This window comes from Lagenorhynchus albirostris, chromosome 15 (genome assembly GCF_949774975.1).
Source record: "Lagenorhynchus albirostris chromosome 15, mLagAlb1.1, whole genome shotgun sequence".
NCBI classification, from domain to species: Eukaryota; Metazoa; Chordata; class Mammalia; order Artiodactyla; family Delphinidae; genus Lagenorhynchus; species Lagenorhynchus albirostris.
In genome coordinates, this window is record NC_083109.1 from 72,217,520 (window position 1) to 72,236,136 (window position 18,617).

Here is an 18,617-nt window from a genome sequence, read left to right on the forward strand (position 1 = left end):
AGAGCCAGCGTCCTGTGTCTGGTGCAGGGAAGCCCAGAAGGTGCTCAGGATGGGGGCAGGGTAGGGCCACTTTGGTCCAGGTCTTTATTGGGGGAGAGGGTGGGGGTCACTAGGTCTTGTTCTTGCCTTTGCCTGGAGGTAGCTGGAGGGGCCGCTCGAGTGCGGTCAGCTTGCTGCTGAGCCTTTCCTCACTGGCCTTGAGCCGTTCCTCCACCAGTTGTTGGAGCTGCTCCAGTTCCTTGTTCATCTGGGTCTTGATGTAGGCCCGGAGGATGGAGACCTGGCCTGCAGGGGCAGGGAAGAAGGGACATGTCAGAAGAGATGCCGTCTGGGGCTGAGGGATTGCCCCTAGCCATGCAAACACAACCTTCCAGGGTGCCCCTGGGAGCTACACTAGTGGCGGTGTTGCTTCAATTCAGAAAATGTCAGCCAGCCCTTCTGTGAGAGAAATATGGGCAGAGTGGCTGTGCTGCTGCATTTTCTGGATTGCTACTTAGTAGCCTTGTGACCTTAGGCAGGTGACTTAACCTTTCCATGCCTCAGTTTCCTCTGTGTAAAATGCAGATAGTGATAGCACCTAGCAACTAGGATTGAGAGAGGATTAAATGGGTTAATAGATGTAAAATGTGGGAATTCCCTGGCAGTCCAGTGGTTACAACTCCACAATTCCACTGCAGGGGGCATGGGTTCGATTCCTGGTCAGGGAGCTAAGATCCTGCAAGCCACACGGCACAGACAAAAAAAAAAAAAAAAGGTATATATATATATATATATATATATGCTTAAAATGGGGCCTGCCTGGCACATAGTGTTGTCAAACGTGTGCTGGCTATTATTGTCATTGGGTTGGTTTTTTTTTTCCTAATATTTATTTATTTACTTTTGGCTGTGTTAGGTCTCCATTGCCGTGCATGGGCTTTCTTTAGTTGTGGCGAGCGGGGGTACTCTTCCTTGTGGCACGCGGATTTCTCATTGTGGTGGCTTCTCTTGTTGTGGAGCACAGGCTCTAGGCACGCGGGCTTCAGTAGTTGTGGCTCACAGGCTTAGTTGCTCCACGACATGTGGGATCTTCCCGGACCAGGGCTTGAACCCATGTCCCTTGCATTGGCAGGTGGATTCTTAACCACTGCACCGCCAGGGAAGCCCTATTGTCATTGGTTTTATAATCCTTTTCTGGGACTCCTGCCTCACCCCCAGCAGCTGTGCTTTTATCTGTTTGCCATCTTGGACTTCTGCATAAGGAATCATTTGGAGAAAGGACACCATGACTAAAACAAAAATTCTGAAGTCCTGATATGGTCTAAACCCTTCATTTCACACCTGCCCAAAGTCACAGGGAACCCTAACCCCTCCAGGTCCTCACTTGGCTCTGGCTCTGGCTGGACCACTGTTTCCGGTTCCTCCTCATCTGGGGTGAGTGCCTGCTCCTCCACCTCTTCGCCCTCTTCTTTCTCTGCAAGCCAGAAGGCAGGAGGAGGCTTCAGCCCCAGCCCAGTCCAGCCCTCGCCCCGGCATTCTCCCTTACCCGTCTCATCCTTTGGCCAGAGCTTGGGTGCCTGTAGCCCCATGTAAGTCAAAGATAGATCCAGCCGCACCTGGAAAGAGGGAGGAAGACGTCTGCACTGAGGGAAAGGGGGGAGATGAGGGGTGGCCTCTTGTAGCCCATGGCCCAGTACCTGGGGTGTGAAGACATATTTGTAGAGCTTGAAGTGGCGGAAGTAGGTGTTGACCACATAATCTGCCAGGGCCAGCAGCTGTTCCTCCGTAAAGAGGTTGATACTGAAGGGGGGCCGCTGTGGGGATGATTGGGAGTTAGAGGACTGACCACCTCCTGAAGCCCTCACCTTTTCTCCAAGTGCCCGGCAATCCAGGAGCAGGAAGAGCCCACTGTGGCCTTCAGAGGAAGATGAGGGTCATGTGTGTAAGAGAGGGTGGGAGGCTGGGCTAGACCTTATCTGGGGGGAGAGTGAAACTGACCCTGATTCCGTGGCAAAAAAGAACACTGGTGAAGTAGCGGTAACATTCCTCCACGTTGCCCAAGGGGGTTGCTGGGAGGGAAGGCAAGATGTGACAGTGAGTACTCTCCCTGATAATCATTCATTTTAGTCACTCAACAGCTACTTATTGAGCATGAGCTTTAGAAGTAGAAAGATATAGGCAACAAATATTGAGTACCCACTATGCACTGTTCTGGGCACTGAACCAGACAAGTTCCTGCCCTTAAGAAGCGTATTTTCTAGTGGAAGTGACAGACAATAAACCAAGAAATACATAGTTTAGCTCTCGTCAAACATTCTGTAGAAAATTAGTTCCAGGAGTAAAATTAGTTCCAGGAGTAAAATTAGTTCCAGGAGTAAAATTAGTTCCAGGAGCTGTTTTATTGAGCACTGTGCATATATCTACATCTATTATATATAATATTTCTCAGAACAGTTTCATAACGTTAGTGCTGTAGCCTTATTATAGATAAGGAAATAGAGGATTTCAAAGGTGAAATAACGGGTGTGATACTGCTGCTAGTGATGACAGAACAAAGATTTCAGGTGCTAATCCTGCTTTTACTTCCCCTGGTCACTTATGCCAGCCTTCTCCTCTCCCCTGGACTCACAGCCTTCGGGGGCCTTCTCTTACCAATACAGGCCTTGTGAAGATCTTGGAGCAGGGCACAAGCCGTTGATGTCTGCTCCAGGGAGAAGCCTTGTTGGCGGCAGAAGATGAGTGCATGGGAGAAGAGGTCCAGGGTGATGGCGTCCCGCAGGCTCTGCGCAGGAGAGCCTAGTCCCAACAGCTCGGCCAGCACCCTTGGGAGGGAGAGAGGAAGGAATGAGTGACAACCGGAGCCTCTCTTCACCGCCCCACACTAGTGTACAACAGGCTTTGGAGCCAGGCATTCCTCATGCCTTCCCAGCCCATCCACCTCCCAGCCTTCCCCAAGAGCTAGCTCTTATTCCCCTCCCTGCTCCCCTTGCATACTCCCTCATCTCCTCAACATTGGCTGTCTTCTCCAGCCTGTGCATGGAATGGATGTCCAGGTACTTCCTGTCATAGGAAAAGAGGGGAAAAGGTGTTGGTGGCCATTATGCATTACCCTCATAACAGGGCTATGATGGCTAGAGCACTGGACTGGGAACCAAGAGACCCGAGTTAGAGGTTTGGCCCTTCCACTGAATTGCTGTGTAACCTTAGGCAGGTCACTTCCCTCTCTGGGCCTCACTTTCTCCATCTGTAAATAGAGGGTATGGCCAAAATGAACTCTTATGATCCTCTTCATTTCTAAAGCGTAGGGTTAGGAAACTTGAGTTCTGGTCTCTGCCACTCCCTACCGTATAACTGGGCAAGTCTCCCTCTGTGAACCTCAGTGTCCCCATTTGTACAATGCTCCGTAGAGGCACTGATACTACATTTACATTCTCAGTCTTTGGCTCCCCTCTTCTCACACTCTCTTTGGACTGGGGCAGCAGGAGACCTGACTTAGTCATCTCGGGTAATTGCATCTCTGGGCCTCAGTCTCCTCATCTGTAAAATGAGGATACCGTCGCTGTTTCACAGGATTGTGGGGAAGCCCTAAAGGAGTAATACAAGTGTGAAGGGTAACTTTCCCCCAAAGCTCTTCACACTCACCATATGCAGATCCGGGGCTGGGGCAGTGGCGGCTGCAGAGAGAAAGCGCATTGGGAAAGGCAGAGCTGTGTTGTTCATGGCCCCTAGTTCTTGAGCCGTTGCGAATCTCTAGCGGGCCTAAGAACGCGCTAACTTGCCTTCTCATCTTAAAGACTAGCTACGAGCAATGCTGGCGGGCTGGGCTTCAGCGACCCCTAAGTACTATTCATGAGCATATTAACAAGGGGGGGTCACACACCCCCGTCTCTTCACCAAGGCAGCCCGGGAAACGTCTTGAACGTTAGAAAGCATAACGACGGGTGGCGCCCTGCTGGGGAGCCCTTTTATAAACATTCATGAGCGGACGACTCTGTCCAGTCCTCACCGGGAACAAGTCGGCTGCAGGATCCTCATCCGCATTCACCGAAGCCACGGTTCCCGACTCGGTATGCACACCTGTTCCCATCCGCGTGGCCGATTCATCCAATGACCTGAGGTCTTTCTTGGGTTCTCTCCGCAGTTCGTAGTGCTGTTCAAGCTCCGATTGCATTTTCAGTCCCTGGAATTGGCTGGACTTCCGGCGGATCATCTTGTCGCTCCTCTGTGCCGCGGGGCACCACAGGTTCTGTCCTGCCTCGGTTCTGGGACAGCCGGTTCTCCGGCAGAGGCTGCCAAGGCCTGGCCCTCTATCGACGCTTCAGCCAATCTACGCTGCAGAGAGGCCCGGTGCAGCCCATTCGCTGGGGGCGTCTTCCTCCGTCTCAACGGTGACCGTTGCTAAGGGGGTTCTTGGAGCAAGAGAGAAAGTGTACGGCGCTCGCCAATCAGTGAGAAGAGAATGCGCGTGCGTAATAAGCCGCAAGGTCCGCCCCCGTGCCCTCGCTTCAAAGTTGCTATTCTGAGGCAGGCGATGTCATTAGGACTGGAGAGTGGAAGTGTGTTGTCGGTTACCATAGGAACTGTCTACTGGCCAATCACTGAGAGGAAGAGGCGGTGTTCAGGAAGAAACCAAACGGGACCCGAAAGGCGGCACAAAGCGCGACCAATAGAAACAGGAAGTGGAGAAGATTTCTCCACATCCGGTACTGCCTGTGGCGCCTGCGCTCTGTGCTGGGGAGGCCAGTGACGTCCAGGGGAGTCCAAGATGGCGGCGGTGGGGTGATTCTGCTGCCGGTGAGGGGCCCGGGGCCGGCGGGGCGGGGTCCAGCAGGTGGGTGCGGAGGAGGCTCGGGGCCGCAGGAGCTCCGGCCGCTTCCACATCTCTGCTCTCTGTGTTCTGCAGGTGACGGAAGCGTCGCCTCCGCCTGCCTGACGTGCCTCGGGAGAGCCTGCGCCGCTCCTCCCCGCCGCGGCCATGTCTGGGCCCGGCAACAAACGCGCCGCCGGCGATGGGGGCTCGGGGCCCCCAGAGAAGAAGCTGAGTCGCGAGGAGAAGACCACAACCACGCTTATAGAGCCCATTCGTCTTGGGGGCATCTCTTCCACGGTTCGTGGGCTCCTGTTTCAGGCCTCACAACTTACCAGAACTCCCATCTCTGTTCTCCGTCCACGTCGTCCAGAACCTTACTCCCAGTTCCCCAGGTTTAGCAAGATCCACTTTTCAGAACACTCTGTTGAAAGAAACCGAGCACACAACGTCTGCCTTCCCTTTACAGATAGGAAAACAGGTTTCCAGAGGGCGTGTGACTTGTCAAAGACTTCAGAGTTAGGAAGAGGCAGAAGCAGAACGTGACCCTCCTCACAACCGAGACGCTTTCTCTGTGGGTGTCTGAGCCTCTTTAAATCCTGTTAGCAGTTAGTCTGGGGTTACTCCCCTCTCCCATCCATTCCATTTTGCTTTTCTTTGTCTCTTTCTATGATTGGGTTCTTGGTCCCTGCTTGACCCTCTTCTCCGCCCCTTTGTTTCCTTGGTAGGAGGAGATGGACTTGAAGGTTTTGCAGTTCAAGAATAAGAAACTGGCAGAGCGGTTGGAACAGAGACAGGCTTGTGAAGATGAACTCCGAGAACGAATTGAGAAGTTGGAGAAGCGGCAGGCCACAGATGACGCCACACTCCTCATTGTCAATCGCTACTGGGCCCAGGTGGATGCCCTTCTACTTTCCAAGACCTGGCCTTGATCCAGCTGCCAATCCTCAGACTCCTCTGCTAGGAAAGGAGTATCATGCTGGGAAGCACCTGAGGGATTCATAACATTTTTGGTGCTTTCTCCCTTCAGCTGGATGAAACTGTGGAAGCCCTTCTCCGACACCATGAGAGCCAGGGGGAGCTGTCTTCAGGGACAGAGGCGCCTGGGACCCAGGAGGGGCCAACACGTGATGAGACCCCTCTCACAGAGCCAGGGACATCGGAGCTGAGGGGTAGGGCCAGAGCCTTGGGATCTGGGAAGCTTAATTAAGTTCTGGGGAAGGTCCTGGAGAGGAGGGAACTTTGACATTAGGCTGCTGAATTCCCTGCTTGCGCACGCACGCACGCACACACACACACACACACACACAAATTGATTTCATATCTGGGCAGCAAAGGGCAGTGGGTAAGAACACAGGTTTTGGAATCTGAGTGACATGGTTAAGAGTGCAATTCATGTTTTGACATTCTTAGTTCAAAAAAGTATTAAAAGCTGACTGTGTAGTTGACATTGTTGTAGCTTTGGAGGAGACAAAGAAAATGAAAAAGAAATACTTACTGCCCCAGCCATTAGAGAGGAAGTGGTTATAAACCATAAAAAAAAGTATAGGGGTCCCTGAATGGGAATTAGTGTGTATGCACACTAGTTTAGCTTAGGAAGGCAGAGAAGGCCTTCCCTGAGGAAGTGATTTGGTAGCTCTCTGGCTTTGAGGAAATTACCTCACTGAACTGCAGTTATTTCACTTTTAAGATGGGGATAACAACAGTACTACAGGTGTTGGTTATGTTGACTCAGTGAGCCATAGAGAGTTGAAGGAGGCGATCTGGAACTTGATAAAGAGTGGTGGTAACTGTTACCATTATCCTCATGAGGGTCTGTCCGTCCCTCCCAGAGCCCCTGCCAATGCAGCTGCGGCCACCTCTCAGTGAGCCAGCCTTGGCTTTTGTGGTGGCCCTGGGTGCAAGCAGTAGTGAGGAGGTGGAGCTGCAGCTGCAGGGCCGCATGGAATTCTCCAAGGCAGCTGTGTCCCGTGTCGTGGAGGCCTCTGACCGCCTACAGCGCCAGGTGGAGGAACTCTGTCAGCGAGTATACAGCCGAGGTTAGTTCTTTGTGCCCCCACCCCAGAGGTGTCCAACTCCATTTGCATCTCTATGGTATCCCCTCCTCAGTGCTCCTGGCCCAGAGGCAGCCACAGTTCCCCAAGGAATAAATCAGCCATGTTTTCAGGTGCAGGCTTAGGCTGTTGATGGTGGCTCTCGCTTTGATTCCTGGAGTTGAGCTCTAGAGAGACGGGTGGGAGGAGTTGTTGATGCCGGGGGAGCCTCCCCCTTGTGGCTGGAGACCTCTTGGGAGCATTGTGCACAAATCTTGGTGGCAGTTGCTGACCCACGAGGCATAGCAGCAAGTGCCCAGGCTTTGCAGGCAGACTGACTTCTCTCAGCCTTAGTTCTGTCAGTCCAGCCTGGGCGTTCTGAGCAGATGGCTCTCCTCTCTGAGCTGGTTTCCTCCTTTGTGCAGTGGGGACAAAGACTCCTGGCTTTGTCATGAGAAAATGGCAAGACAGCTGGTGGATCACACTGGGCAATGACCTAGCAGACTCCAGGATGAGTTAGTACTTTGACCCATTGCCTTGGACTTGGCTCTTACCCGAGCCCTCCCTTCACAGGGGACAGTGAGCCCCCCAGTGAGGCGGCTCGGGCACGCACCCGGGAGCTGGGCCGTGAGAACCGGCGACTGCAGGACTTGGCCACCCAGCTACAGGAGAAGCACCACCGCATCTCGTTGGAGGTGGGAGTTGGGCTTTTAGGGTGGGATTAGAACCAGGGCAGGGTTTGGATTAGATGGGCACCCAAGGATCTCAGGGAGCCGGGTCTCTTATCTAAGTACCTGTCCCCTTCCTTGTCCCCAGTACTCTGAGCTCCAGGATAAAGTGACATCTGCAGAGACCAAAGTGCTGGAGATGGAGACGACAGTAGAAGACCTGCAGTGGGACATTGAGAAGTTGCGGAAGCGTGAGCAAAAGCTCAATAAGCACCTAGCGGAGGCCTTGGAGCAGGTGGGGTCAGACATTGGGTCAGATGGAGCCAGAGCAGGGTACTTGGGGCCCTCGCTTCTCTCCTCCACACCCTGTCTCCTCTGTCTTCTCTCCACAGCTCAACTCTGGCTACTATGTATCTGGGAGCTCCTCAGGCTTTCAGGGGGGCCAGATCACACTCAGCATGCAGAAGGTGAGCAGCAGCATTCTTCCTCGTCCCTCCCACCACCTTTTCTCTACCCTACCCTTGAACATCCCCTCAGGATTAAGGACAGACGTCCAGCTGTGGTCTCGGAGGTCTTTCCCCGTTACTCACAGTGCTCTTTATTTCATTCTTTCATATGTGTATTCAGTAAATAATTGCTGAACACTAAGTGCTAGGTACTGTGTAGGAAGCAGGCATTTTGGAGAACGAAACAGACAGGAATTAAACCTTTCATGGAGCTTAAGTTCTAGTTTGGGTAACTGACAAGAATTAGGTAAGGTCGTATGTACATCAGCTGGTTAAAAGTACCACTTAGGGGCTTCCCTGGTGGCGCAGTGGTTGAGAGTCCGCCTGCCGATGCAGGGGACACGGGTTCGTGCCCCGGTCCGGGAGGATCCCACATGCCGCGGAGCAGCTGGGCCCGTGAGCCACGGCCGCTGAGCCTGCGCGTCCGGAGCCTGTGCTCCACAGCGGGAGAGACCACAACAGTGAGAGGCCCGCGTACTGCAAAAAAAAAAGTACCACTTAGAAAAGAGATGTTGGGGTATGTTGGAGTGAATTGGCATTCTCAGTTGTGTAGCTGAGAAAGGGCCTTGCTGCCGCTGTCTCATTCCTTGTCCTGCTTTTGCTCTCTCAATTCTTGGTCGTTGCACACTTTTTTGGTGCTACAGGGTCACTGCGCCCTGTCTCCCCTTGCTCAGCTTGCTCTTCAGGTCTTCCAGGAAGGCTTCCCTGACCCCCTGTCAGTTACAAGCCTTGCTTCCCAGCACTGACCAGGCAGTACTGAGTTTTCTCCTACTTGCCTGGGAGCCCTTAGGAAAGTGCCTGGGTCCGGCTTGTCACTGGGCCTTCAGAGTACATCACTGCTCTGCAGATGGGAGCTTGGGTAGGGCATATGGTGGGGCTATGAGGGAAGCATGCGTCCTGGCCTGGCCCTGCCTCCCACTGCCCTTCCCACTCCTCAGTTTGAGATGCTGAATGCGGAGTTGGAGGAAAACCAGGAATTGGCCAATAGCCGCATGGCAGAGCTGGAGAAGCTGCAGGCAGAACTTCAGGGGGCTGTGCGGACCAATGAGCGCCTCAAGGTGAGCTGTGTTTGGGGCTGGGAGGGCCTGAGCCTGCACGGTAGGAGCTGAGCTCTGAAACCTCTTGCTGATTGCCTTTGGACATCCCTACCCCTAGGTAGCCCTGCGGAGTCTTCCTGAGGAGGTGGTACGGGAGACAGGGGAGTACCGAATGCTGCAGGCGCAGTTCTCACTGCTCTACAATGAGTCTCTGCAAGTGAAGACCCAGCTGGACGAGGCCCGTGGGCTGCTGCTCGCCACCAAGAATTCCCACCTGAGGCACATTGAGCACATGGAGGTATGCCCTTGGAACAGGGACAGGGGACAGGGGTAAAGGCCAGACCCTTAGGGTCAGATTGTTCCTGGGTCAAGGGTGTCAGAGGCCCTGTGTGCCGGCCAGAGGTCCCTTGGGAGTAAATTCCTCCTGAGCTGCTGAGGCCTGAGGTAGGGGGGGCTTGCCAGGAACTAAGGGGTTGGGTGGGTCCTTAATGCCTCAACCCACAGAGTGATGAGCTGGGGCTGCAGAAGAAGCTGCGCACAGAGGTTATCCAGCTGGAGGATACGCTGGCCCAGGTACGCAAGGAGTACGAGATGCTGCGCATCGAGTTTGAACAGAACCTGGCGGCCAACGAGCAGGCGGGTATGTGGTGAGGACAGGGTTGAGGTGGGGCCTTATCTGGGATTGCTGGGCCCTGGTGTGGCCAGATGCTTATCCAGATGTAAGAGGTTAAGTCCTTTCTTCTCCCAGAGCCTCATCTCTCTGTGGAAAATGGGGACCACACCACCTGACTCAAAGGCGCAGTGAGGCTTACAGCCAGATGAGGTGGCTCATGGAGCAGACTCAGGCAGAACGGGAGCTGTCACCCTCATCCATACTTCTCTGGCCTTATGGTGCCTCTCTGAGATACTAATTCATTTTTCACAGATTTATTGAACACTTTCTATGACCCAGGCTCAGTTCTAGGCTTTGGGATGATACCAGTGAACAAAACACGACGGATCCCTGTTGTGGAGCAGTGTTACAGTGAGGGAAGACAGACAACAAAGGAGGAAAAAGTTGAACGTGTATATTAGGTTGTGACAAATATATCAAGAAAAATAAAGCAGGGAGGGAAGATAGGAAGTATTATGAGAAATGCCGGGGAAATGTAACTAAGAAGATGATATTTGTTTAAAAAGCTAAAAGAAGTGGACTGACTTACTTTTATGAATTTACAGTTAGTCATGTGTTCCTTTGAAAGGAAATTTGGAAATATTTTAGAAGTCTGCATTAGCAGAAATAACACACATAGGCAGTGTCAAGTTATGTTTAGGTGATTTCTTTTCATTTGTTTGATGAGATCACACTCTCTACATAAGGCTTCAGTTGTTATCTCCTTTGTAATGAGAGTGATGGCTCTGGCCCTGCCCCTTCCCCCACTGAGGGGTTGGGCCCCTAACCCAGGGACCAACCCAGCCTTCAACCCAGCCTTGGTTTCCTGTACTCTTCCAGGGCCCATCAACCGGGAGATGCGCCACCTGATCAGCAGCCTCCAAAACCACAACCACCAGCTAAAGGGGGACGCTCAGCGATACAAGCGGAAGCTGCGGGAAGTGCAGGCTGAGATTGCCAAGGTGAGGAGGGGCTGCCTGGGGAAAGCTGCGGCTAGACCCCAGTGAGCACGTCTCACCTCAGCCCTGTTCTCTCTGTGCTTTGCAGCTCCGGGCCCAGGCCAGTGGCTCTACCCACTCCATCCCCACCCTGGGCCACCCGGAGGACTCTGGCCTGAGTGCCCCAGCCCCAGGGAAAGAAGAGGGTGGGCCAGGCCCTGTTGGTGCCCCTGATGCCAGAAAGGAGATGGCTTCAATGCCTGGCGCTGCCATTACTACCTCCTTGGTGAAGAAGGAAGACCTGGTCCCTTCTGAGGAAGAGGCCCAGGCCCTGACCCCCGGGGCCCAGGGCCCCTCCTCCCGGGCCCGAGAACCTGAGGCTAAACCCAAGCGGGAGCTTCGGGAGCGGGAAGGGCCTGGGCTGGGACCCCCATCTGTAGCCTCAGCTCTCTCAAGGACTGATCGGGAGAAGGTCAAGGTGGAGGAGGCCAAGAGGAAGGAGTCAGAGCTCCTCAAAGGTCTCCGAGCAGAGCTCAAGTGAGGCCCTGTTCCTTCCTCCTTCCCGCCCCTGCCAAGTGGCCTCCAACCCTACTCACCAAGCCTTCCTCCTATGCCTCCCCCAGGAAGGCCCAGGAAAGTCAGAAGGAGATGAAACTGCTGCTGGACATGTATAAGTCTGCACCCAAGGAGCAGCGGGATAAGGTGCAGCTCATGGCAGCGGAACGCAAGGCCAAGGCTGAGGTGAGGGCAGGTAGGGCCTATGAGGTGTGCAGAGAGGCTGCCCCAGGGGGTTGTAACCAGAGCAGAGCCCTAGGTCAGCAGGAAGCAGTGACAAGAGAGCTCCCTCCTTCTGGTGGTTATAGGTCGATGAGCTACGGAGCCGTATCCGGGAATTAGAGGAGAGGGATCGGAGGGAGAGCAAGAAGATCGCGGATGAGGATGCCCTGCGGCGCATTCGTCAGGCAGAGGAGCAGATAGAACACCTGCAACGCAAGTTGGGTGCCACCAAGCAGGTGCGACCCCGTTCTGGTCCCCTTGCTTCTGAATATTGGAATTCGCTAAACCTCCTGTTCTAGCACATGGCCTGGGTCCATTCTGTGGTTCTTTGCTCAGCCATGTTTTCCTGTGGTTTCCCCACTGTCGTCTTGTCCATCTACTACATTCCATCTTGTCCTTGCCCACTTGCTGCAGGAGGAGGAGGCTCTGCTCTCAGAGATGGATGTGACAGGCCAGGCTTTTGAGGACATGCAGGAGCAGAATGGGCGGCTGCTACAGCAGTTGCGGGAAAAGGACGATGCCAACTTTAAGCTGATGTCAGAGCGGATCAAGGCCAACCAGATTCATAAGCTACTGCGGGAGGAGAAGGATGAGCTGGGCGAGCAGGTTCTTGGCCTCAAGTCTCAGGTATGGCTGCCCTGGGCTTGTTAGAGTGGAGCTGGAGAGGCAGGGGCTCCCCAGCACTGAGTCCCCACCCCTGTCCTCAGGTGGATGCCCAGCTGCTGACCGTGCAGAAGCTGGAGGAAAAAGAGCGGGCCTTGCAGGGCAGCCTCGGGGGTGTGGAGAAGGAGCTGACACTGCGCAGCCAGGCCCTGGAGCTCAACAAGAGGAAGGTGAGGCCAGACCTATGCGAGGGGACAGCAACCTGGGATGCTGGCTCACAGCCTCACTTTGTGACTCTGCCTAGAGAACTTGAAGCAGATGACCTGGGCCGAAGTCTGGCTCTGCTTCATCTCACAGCCCAGCTCATGTCTCAGACACTTACTGTGTTCCAAACTGTGTGCTGGAGGACTTTGCATGCTTGGTCACATTTCAGTCTGAAAATAATCCTACAACAGTTTTTGTTATTACCTTTCATAAGTAAGAAGATTGAGGCTCAGGGAGGTAGCTGACTTGCTCAAGAAAAAGTGGAACTGGAATTTGGGCCCGGGGTCTCCTTGGCTCCTCAGCCCACGTCCTGACACTGCATTGGTTAGCTGTGAAATGTGCATGGTGGTCTCTGTCATGTAGTTGTATTAAACCTAAGAAATGTTTAGCTTGTGGTAGTTGTTCTTCTGAGGGTAACAGAGTTAGGAATGATCTGTGGCGCCCTCTTGGTGATATCACTCCTCTAGCTTATGGTAAAGGCTTAAGATTAACATTGACTTTCATCTTTTTTCCCCTCCTGGACTTTTTTTCTTCTCCATTTGGCTCATTCATTTAAGCAGTATTAGTCATACCCTTGTTATATCCCAGGACCTGCACTGAGTGCTGGGGAGATCACGGGAACAAGACCGCCCTGCTGGAAGTGGGAACTTCCAGTTTTGAGGGGCAGATAGCAAGCCGATAATCCCACAGACAAAATAACATCATTACAGATCATGGCATGTGTTTTGTGTGTGTGGGGGGGGGAGGGGCACGCTGCACAACTTGTGGGCCACGGCAGTGAAAGCCTGGAATCCTAACTACTAGGCCACCAGGGAACTCACAGTATGTCTTATGAAGGAAATAGAGGCGGATGAAAGAAAAATAGGACAGTGTGTCTCAGGAGGTGACATTTGAGCTGAGGCCTCAGGGGGTTGCAGGAAAAAAATGTGTGTTGAGGGGAGCAGAAAGAGGAGCCCGGTGAAGCCTCAAAGACAGGAGAGAGCGTTATGCCGGTGAGGAACTGAAGGTGTTGGGAATGAGGTAGACTAGGAGGAGGTGAGGGTTCAGAGGTCAGGAGACAGAACCAGTTCCAGTGAAGATACTAGACTTACCCCAAGAGCAGGTATCACTGGATGGTTGACACTAGCATCTGTGGGCCATGGCTCCACATGCCTGACTCCCCAGGCTCAGGCAAACGGTGCCCCTCCTCCCCGCTCCACCCACCTCAGGCTGTGGAAGCAGCTCAGCTGGCCGAGGACCTGAAGGTACAGCTGGAGCACGTGCAGACACGGCTGCGAGAGATCCAGCCTTGCCTGGCAGAGAGCCGGGCTGCCCGTGAGAAAGAGAGCTTCAACCTCAAGAGGGCTCAGGTGTGTGGTGGGCAGGGGTGGGGGCGGGGTGGGGGCAGGAGGTTCAGATTGAGGACCCTTGCACTCAGCCTAGCCCCTCTCCTGCCCCAGGAGGACATCTCACGGCTGCGGCGCAAGCTGGAGAAGCAGAGGAAGGTGGAGGTTTACGCAGATGCCGATGAAATCCTCCAGGAGGAGATCAAGGAGTACAAGGTGGGGCCTTGGGGCTGGGTTGTGCTCCAGGAATCTTAGGTGACCTAGGAATCTTAGATGGGGGGTTGGTGAGAGCTCTGGTGGGTAGTCTGGGGAACCCAGAAATAAGGTAGAATGGCAAAACCTGCGCAGAACCCGATGTGGAGAATCAGATAACTATCAAGTATGGTACACATACTACGTGCCAGGCAGAGTGCCTGGCTAGGTATGAGAGGGCTAGGCACTAGACCTGGTCTCAGATCTCTTGAAACTGACAGTCTGTTGGAGGAGGCAGCCAAGTAATTCTCCCATCTGAGTGATGAGCAGTGTGATGGCAGAGGCCAGAGGGGCTGTGGGAAATCAGGGGAGCCCCTTAACAGCCCTGGTGGTCAGCAGGCTTCCTGGAAGGAATATCATCCAAAGAAAAACTGAAGAGTGAGTCAGCGTTGGCCGTGATGAACAGGGATGAAAGGGTTCCAGCAAAGGGAAAGGCAGAGGTGGAGGCCTTTAGTTGAGAGAGGCGTGCTGGAGGACAGAGCTGGACAGTCGTAGTTGGAGGACAGAACATGGGTTTTGTGGTGAGTGACAAGCCTGGTGGGGGTTGGGCAGTGTTAGATCCTGAAGGGTTTGTAAACCAGGTTGAGCTGCTTGGCGTATCCTGTAGTCACTGTGCAGAGAGCGATGTCTCAAGGATGTTGAGGATGAGGTGCCTGTGGGACTTCTTGGGAGGCTGTCTGGGAAGGCACTCAAAGCAAAAGGGCTGGTGTGGAGGACAGGAGTTTGTGGGGGATTGTCAGCAGAGGCAAAGGTAGAAGCCACATATAACTGTCGTCACCCAGGGAGGGTCTGTGGCATGACACGGAACAGTGTCATGAGGTGAGGGCAGGTAGGGCCTTTGAGGAGCTCTGACTCCTCCCCCGCCGTGGCGGGGGATGGCATCGGCCGTCACTCCCCCTGAGGAGCCTCGAAACTTAAATGATGGACAGAGGAAGAGGAGCCTGTAGCTTAGGAGGAAGTAGAGCGATCTAGAGGGAATTGATTGGGGAAGAGTTTCAAGGAGGCAGGGGTGAGCTCAGAACTGCCAAGAAGGCAAATGAAGCAGGTGTTGAGAGATGCCTCTTGGATTTGGCAGCCTTGGTGGGAGTTCTTGGGCAGAGGTGGAGGTGGAGGTCAGATCACCTGGACTCTCACCTACTGCAGTGAGGAAAGGGTGGAGAGTGAGTCAGTAAGTAGACAACCTGTTGAAGCAGTTTGGCCTTGAAGGGGCAGAGGCAGCTCGAGGCAGCCATGAGGGAGCAGGGAAGGGTTTTTGGAGAAACAACAGACTGCAGCCTGTCAAATGCTGATGGGCAGGGTTCTGAGAGCTAGGGAAGAGGTGATGCTTGTGGGGAATTGCTGAGGTGGCGGGCAGGGCAGAGGATGAATGTTGGGAATGCTGAGTTGTGGGAATTTCCTGTCTGGAGTTGGAAGTGAGACCTGGTGGCAGGTGGGAAGTTTCAAGATAGGAGAGGAGATTTGTAAAACCTCCTTAGAGAGAAATGAATCCCAGGACCCACAGCAGGATTTCTGGGCAGCACCAGGGATGGGCCCAGTTGAGGGTTGAGAACAGCAGATTTCTAGTGGCACTGCCATGCCCAGCTGTGACTTACCAGATGCAGGTGGAGAGAAGGTAGACAGTCGGCTTAAGCCAGGATTGGGGTTTTGCCAGAGAAGGCCAAAGGGGCAAGAGATGAAGCCCCAGGGCAGAGGAGCTCAGGTTGGAGCCTGTGGGTCATTGACCTTTAGAGGGGACATGTGACCACTGGCCATCACCACCCAGATTAGAGGCTAGACTGTGCTACTTTCTAGTTTTGAAACCTGGGCTTTTGAGCCTCAGTTTCCTCATCTGGAGGATGCTTATCCCTACCTCCTAGGGCTATGGTGAGAGTTAGGTGCAGTCTGCTCTGTGGTGGTCTTAGTCTGGACCACCTCTTGCTATCAGCTTGGGATCCGGGCCCTGTCAGGATTGTTCCTGAGCTGATGCCTGTGCCCTGCCCAGGCGCGGTTGACCTGCCCCTGCTGTAACACCCGCAAGAAGGATGCAGTCCTCACCAAGTGCTTCCACGTTTTCTGCTTCGAGTGCGTACGGGGCCGCTATGAGGCCCGCCAGAGGAAGTGCCCCAAGTGCAACGCAGCCTTTGGTGCCCATGACTTCCACCGTGTCTACATCAGCTGAACCCGTAACTCAGGGGACTTTGGAACACCCATGGACCCTGGGGGCTGTGCCTGCAGTCCCTCCCCACCCCACACCCAGGGGCCCCCACCCTCCATTCCGGACCCTGTGGGCCCAGCCCCTCCCCATGTAGTTGGTTTTGGGGGCCCCAGTGCATGCTAGTGGGAGTGGGATTAACCAAGCTCAGTTTCACCTTTTCCCCAAGGTCAGAACTACAGCCTAGGGGGCACTTGCCCTGCACAAAAGGTCTGCTGTGAGAGGCCTGAGGGGCCCAGAGCACTCAACAGAACTTCTTGGAACCTGGCCCTAAACCTTCTCCAACTGACTCCACGGGCCCATCCCAGCCCTAAAGGGGAAATTCCCCAGGCTGTGACTTCCCACACAAGTGGAAGTTCACTACCTGCTTACACACCCACAAGTAAGGACCAGGGATGGGTCAGATCCCCAGCTCCTTGCTCTGAGACTGGGCTCTGGGGCCCAGGGAGTTTCTTTACCCTCTGCTCCCCAGACCTAGGCAGACCTTCCCTCCTGTGGAGTTCCTTGGGCTCTTTGGTCTGGTCTTATACTAAGAGCACCTCCTTGATGGGGGCACTGTCTTCTGGGAAGCTCTAAGGTTGCTGCAGTCACCTTGCACTCATCTTGGGAGTGCTGAACTAAGATCATCAGTTTCTATTCTAATCAGACCCCTCCCAATCTCTACTTCGCTCCCAGGCCCCACTTACAGCCCTGATGCTTCCCAGGGCTCCGCTGGGTCCCCAGCTCTGACCCTGCTTTCATCCTGGTGGCCTTAACTTTAGTGGAGGCAGAACTTCCAGGGGGAAAAAGGGACAGACTAGCGTGCTGGGCCGACTTCCAATCATTCCAGGTAGAAGAGCATCTAACACCCTGTGACTGAGCCTATACCCACAATGCTTCCTGTGTTGCCTGCCCAAGCACACTCTATGGGCTGTGAAGGCAGTATGCAGGGGCCTGGAAGGTGGAGCTGCTGAGAGGTGCAAGGCTCCTCTCGGCCCCTGCTCTAGAGATGTCTTGTATAGGCTGTTAATTGTTTTGAATAAACGTCCAACCCTCAGCCTATAGTCCGGGTAGCCAGGCTTCCTGCCCTAAATGTGGTTCCGGATTTTGGCTGTTACACTTGTTCCCAGCGCTGCCCTGGCTGGCGTGTGAGCCTGGAGGGCCTGCACAGATGAGACCCCACTCCCAACAGCTGGTTAGACTGGGCCTTTGGGAGGGGCGCGTCTGCAGGGAGAAAGCGTCGTGGTCAGCACTCTGTCGCCAGGCGGCCCCACCTGTTCCCATGGGGAGGGGCTGACACCCTGGATCTCCGCATCGCTGCCGGCCCGGTCCGTGCGGGCTCGCAACAGCCCGCGCAGTCATTGGCGGCAGGGGTGCTGGGAACCCCGAGGTGCATCCTGGGAAATGTAGTTCTATATTGGTGCTTCTAGGCAAGATCCTCGGAGGGGAGAGCCGGGTCCCCGGTTGTGCTGGCCAGAGGCGGGCCTGGGCCCAGTCTGTGGGCCGTTTTTCCCCAATGGCTTCACCCGCCCTTCCCCCTCGGACGGACAAGCAGGACGCCTCAGCGGGTCACTTATTTCATTGCGACCTGCACTGGCCACTGGCCTTGTTCTCGGGAACTGTGTGTCCAGCGGCGCCTGTGGGTTCAGTGTGCTGTCGAGTCCGCGGCCGGAGGCTGCACTGGGGCTCGCGCTCTGGCCGGTGTTGACCGGGCTTGGTGCCGGAGCTGGAGCTGCAGCCATGGCCACGGGAGCGGCCGCCGCCTTGTCAGCAGTCACGCCCTTGCGCGTAGCTGCGGCTTTATCAGAGGTCTCACCTTTGCTGGGGCTCGCGGCCTTGTCCGCCTTCGGGCTCCACATGGTGCCCAAGGTATCGGCGGGGCCGCAGCGGTTGGACCAGGTCGGACCGGAGACGGGGGCTACAGTGACTTCCGGCTCAGGGCTGGCGGCAGTGGGCGCGCTCGCTGAGGCTCTCGCCGTGGCGGGGGATGGCATCGGGCCGTCGAGGAGGTGTCCGTGGCTCCCGCCAGTGGTGGCCAAGGTGGGAAAAAACACAACACATTGCATCATAGAGATGCCGTCTGGCTCTGAGGGGAGCGCTGCGCCCTGGAGCGGGCCGGGGTCTGCCAATCTTCTGTGAGCACTACCCAGGAGTCACCTCCACGTGAGCTCCTTAACAAATGCAAGTGACTGGACACCTCCCCAAATATCTCTCCTGGGCTAGTCTCCATATCCAGTAGGGCTAAAATCTCTGAGTCCTCATGCTTAATAAAGTATGCCCAAACCACTTTCTCAAGCTCCAGACCAAGGGAGTGGGATAAAAATCCCAGAATTTGTGGGACGAGCAAGCACTGATGCTGCAGGAAGAACAGAGTAAACTCACCGTAAACGTTGGTTTGCAATGAGCCTGCCCAGTGCTAGGAGGATCTGCCTTAGGGGCTGGTCAGCCCCTTGCACTCAGGATGTTTGATCCCTTACAACCTCAGTGGCTGTGTGATACCCTGGGCCCTTGGGATGGGCAGGCCAAAGCTCCTCCTGAACCAATCTTGACCTTGGCTGGCCTCGGAGGGTAAGCAGATGCTGGCCTCAGTGGCAAAGTTACGTGTT

At 54.6% G+C, this 18,617-nt stretch overlaps 2 protein-coding genes across 7 annotated transcripts; one reads left to right on the forward strand and one right to left on the reverse strand.

The window, feature by feature from the left end:
- Nucleotides 1–50: 50 nt before the first annotated feature.
- Nucleotides 51–4,587, reverse strand: CFAP119 (cilia and flagella associated protein 119). 6 transcript variants are annotated; one of them, XM_060123400.1, is made up of 9 exons: nt 3,986–4,452; nt 3,622–3,653; nt 2,974–3,039; nt 2,632–2,801; nt 1,978–2,048; nt 1,677–1,793; nt 1,526–1,595; nt 1,364–1,453; nt 51–285 (listed from the first exon to the last, which is right to left on the reverse strand). In XM_060123400.1, the coding sequence occupies exons 1-9, from the start codon at nt 4,187–4,189 to the stop codon at nt 110–112; spliced, it is 996 nt and encodes a 331-aa protein (XP_059979383.1). In that variant the 5' UTR covers nt 4,190–4,452; the 3' UTR covers nt 51–109. The 6 variants fall into 6 exon arrangements, 5 of the variants coding, with proteins under 5 accessions (XP_059979383.1, XP_059979381.1, XP_059979382.1 ...); XM_060123398.1 differs by having other exon boundaries at nt 1,526–1,793; nt 3,986–4,557; XM_060123399.1 differs by having other exon boundaries at nt 1,364–1,595; nt 3,986–4,447.
- Nucleotides 4,588–4,684: 97 nt separating this feature from the next.
- On the forward strand, nt 4,685–17,068 carry RNF40 (ring finger protein 40). The gene is made up of 20 exons (XM_060123379.1): nt 4,685–4,773; nt 4,883–5,086; nt 5,515–5,682; nt 5,817–5,958; nt 6,619–6,825; nt 7,393–7,514; nt 7,636–7,782; nt 7,880–7,954; nt 8,932–9,051; nt 9,149–9,328; nt 9,535–9,670; nt 10,523–10,644; nt 10,730–11,157; nt 11,244–11,361; nt 11,484–11,633; nt 11,812–12,024; nt 12,105–12,230; nt 13,473–13,613; nt 13,704–13,805; nt 15,823–17,068. The coding sequence occupies exons 2-20, from the start codon at nt 4,955–4,957 to the stop codon at nt 15,997–15,999; spliced, it is 3,006 nt and encodes a 1,001-aa protein (XP_059979362.1). The 5' UTR covers nt 4,685–4,773; nt 4,883–4,954; the 3' UTR covers nt 16,000–17,068.
- The last annotated feature ends 1,549 nt before the right edge of the window (nt 17,069–18,617 follow it).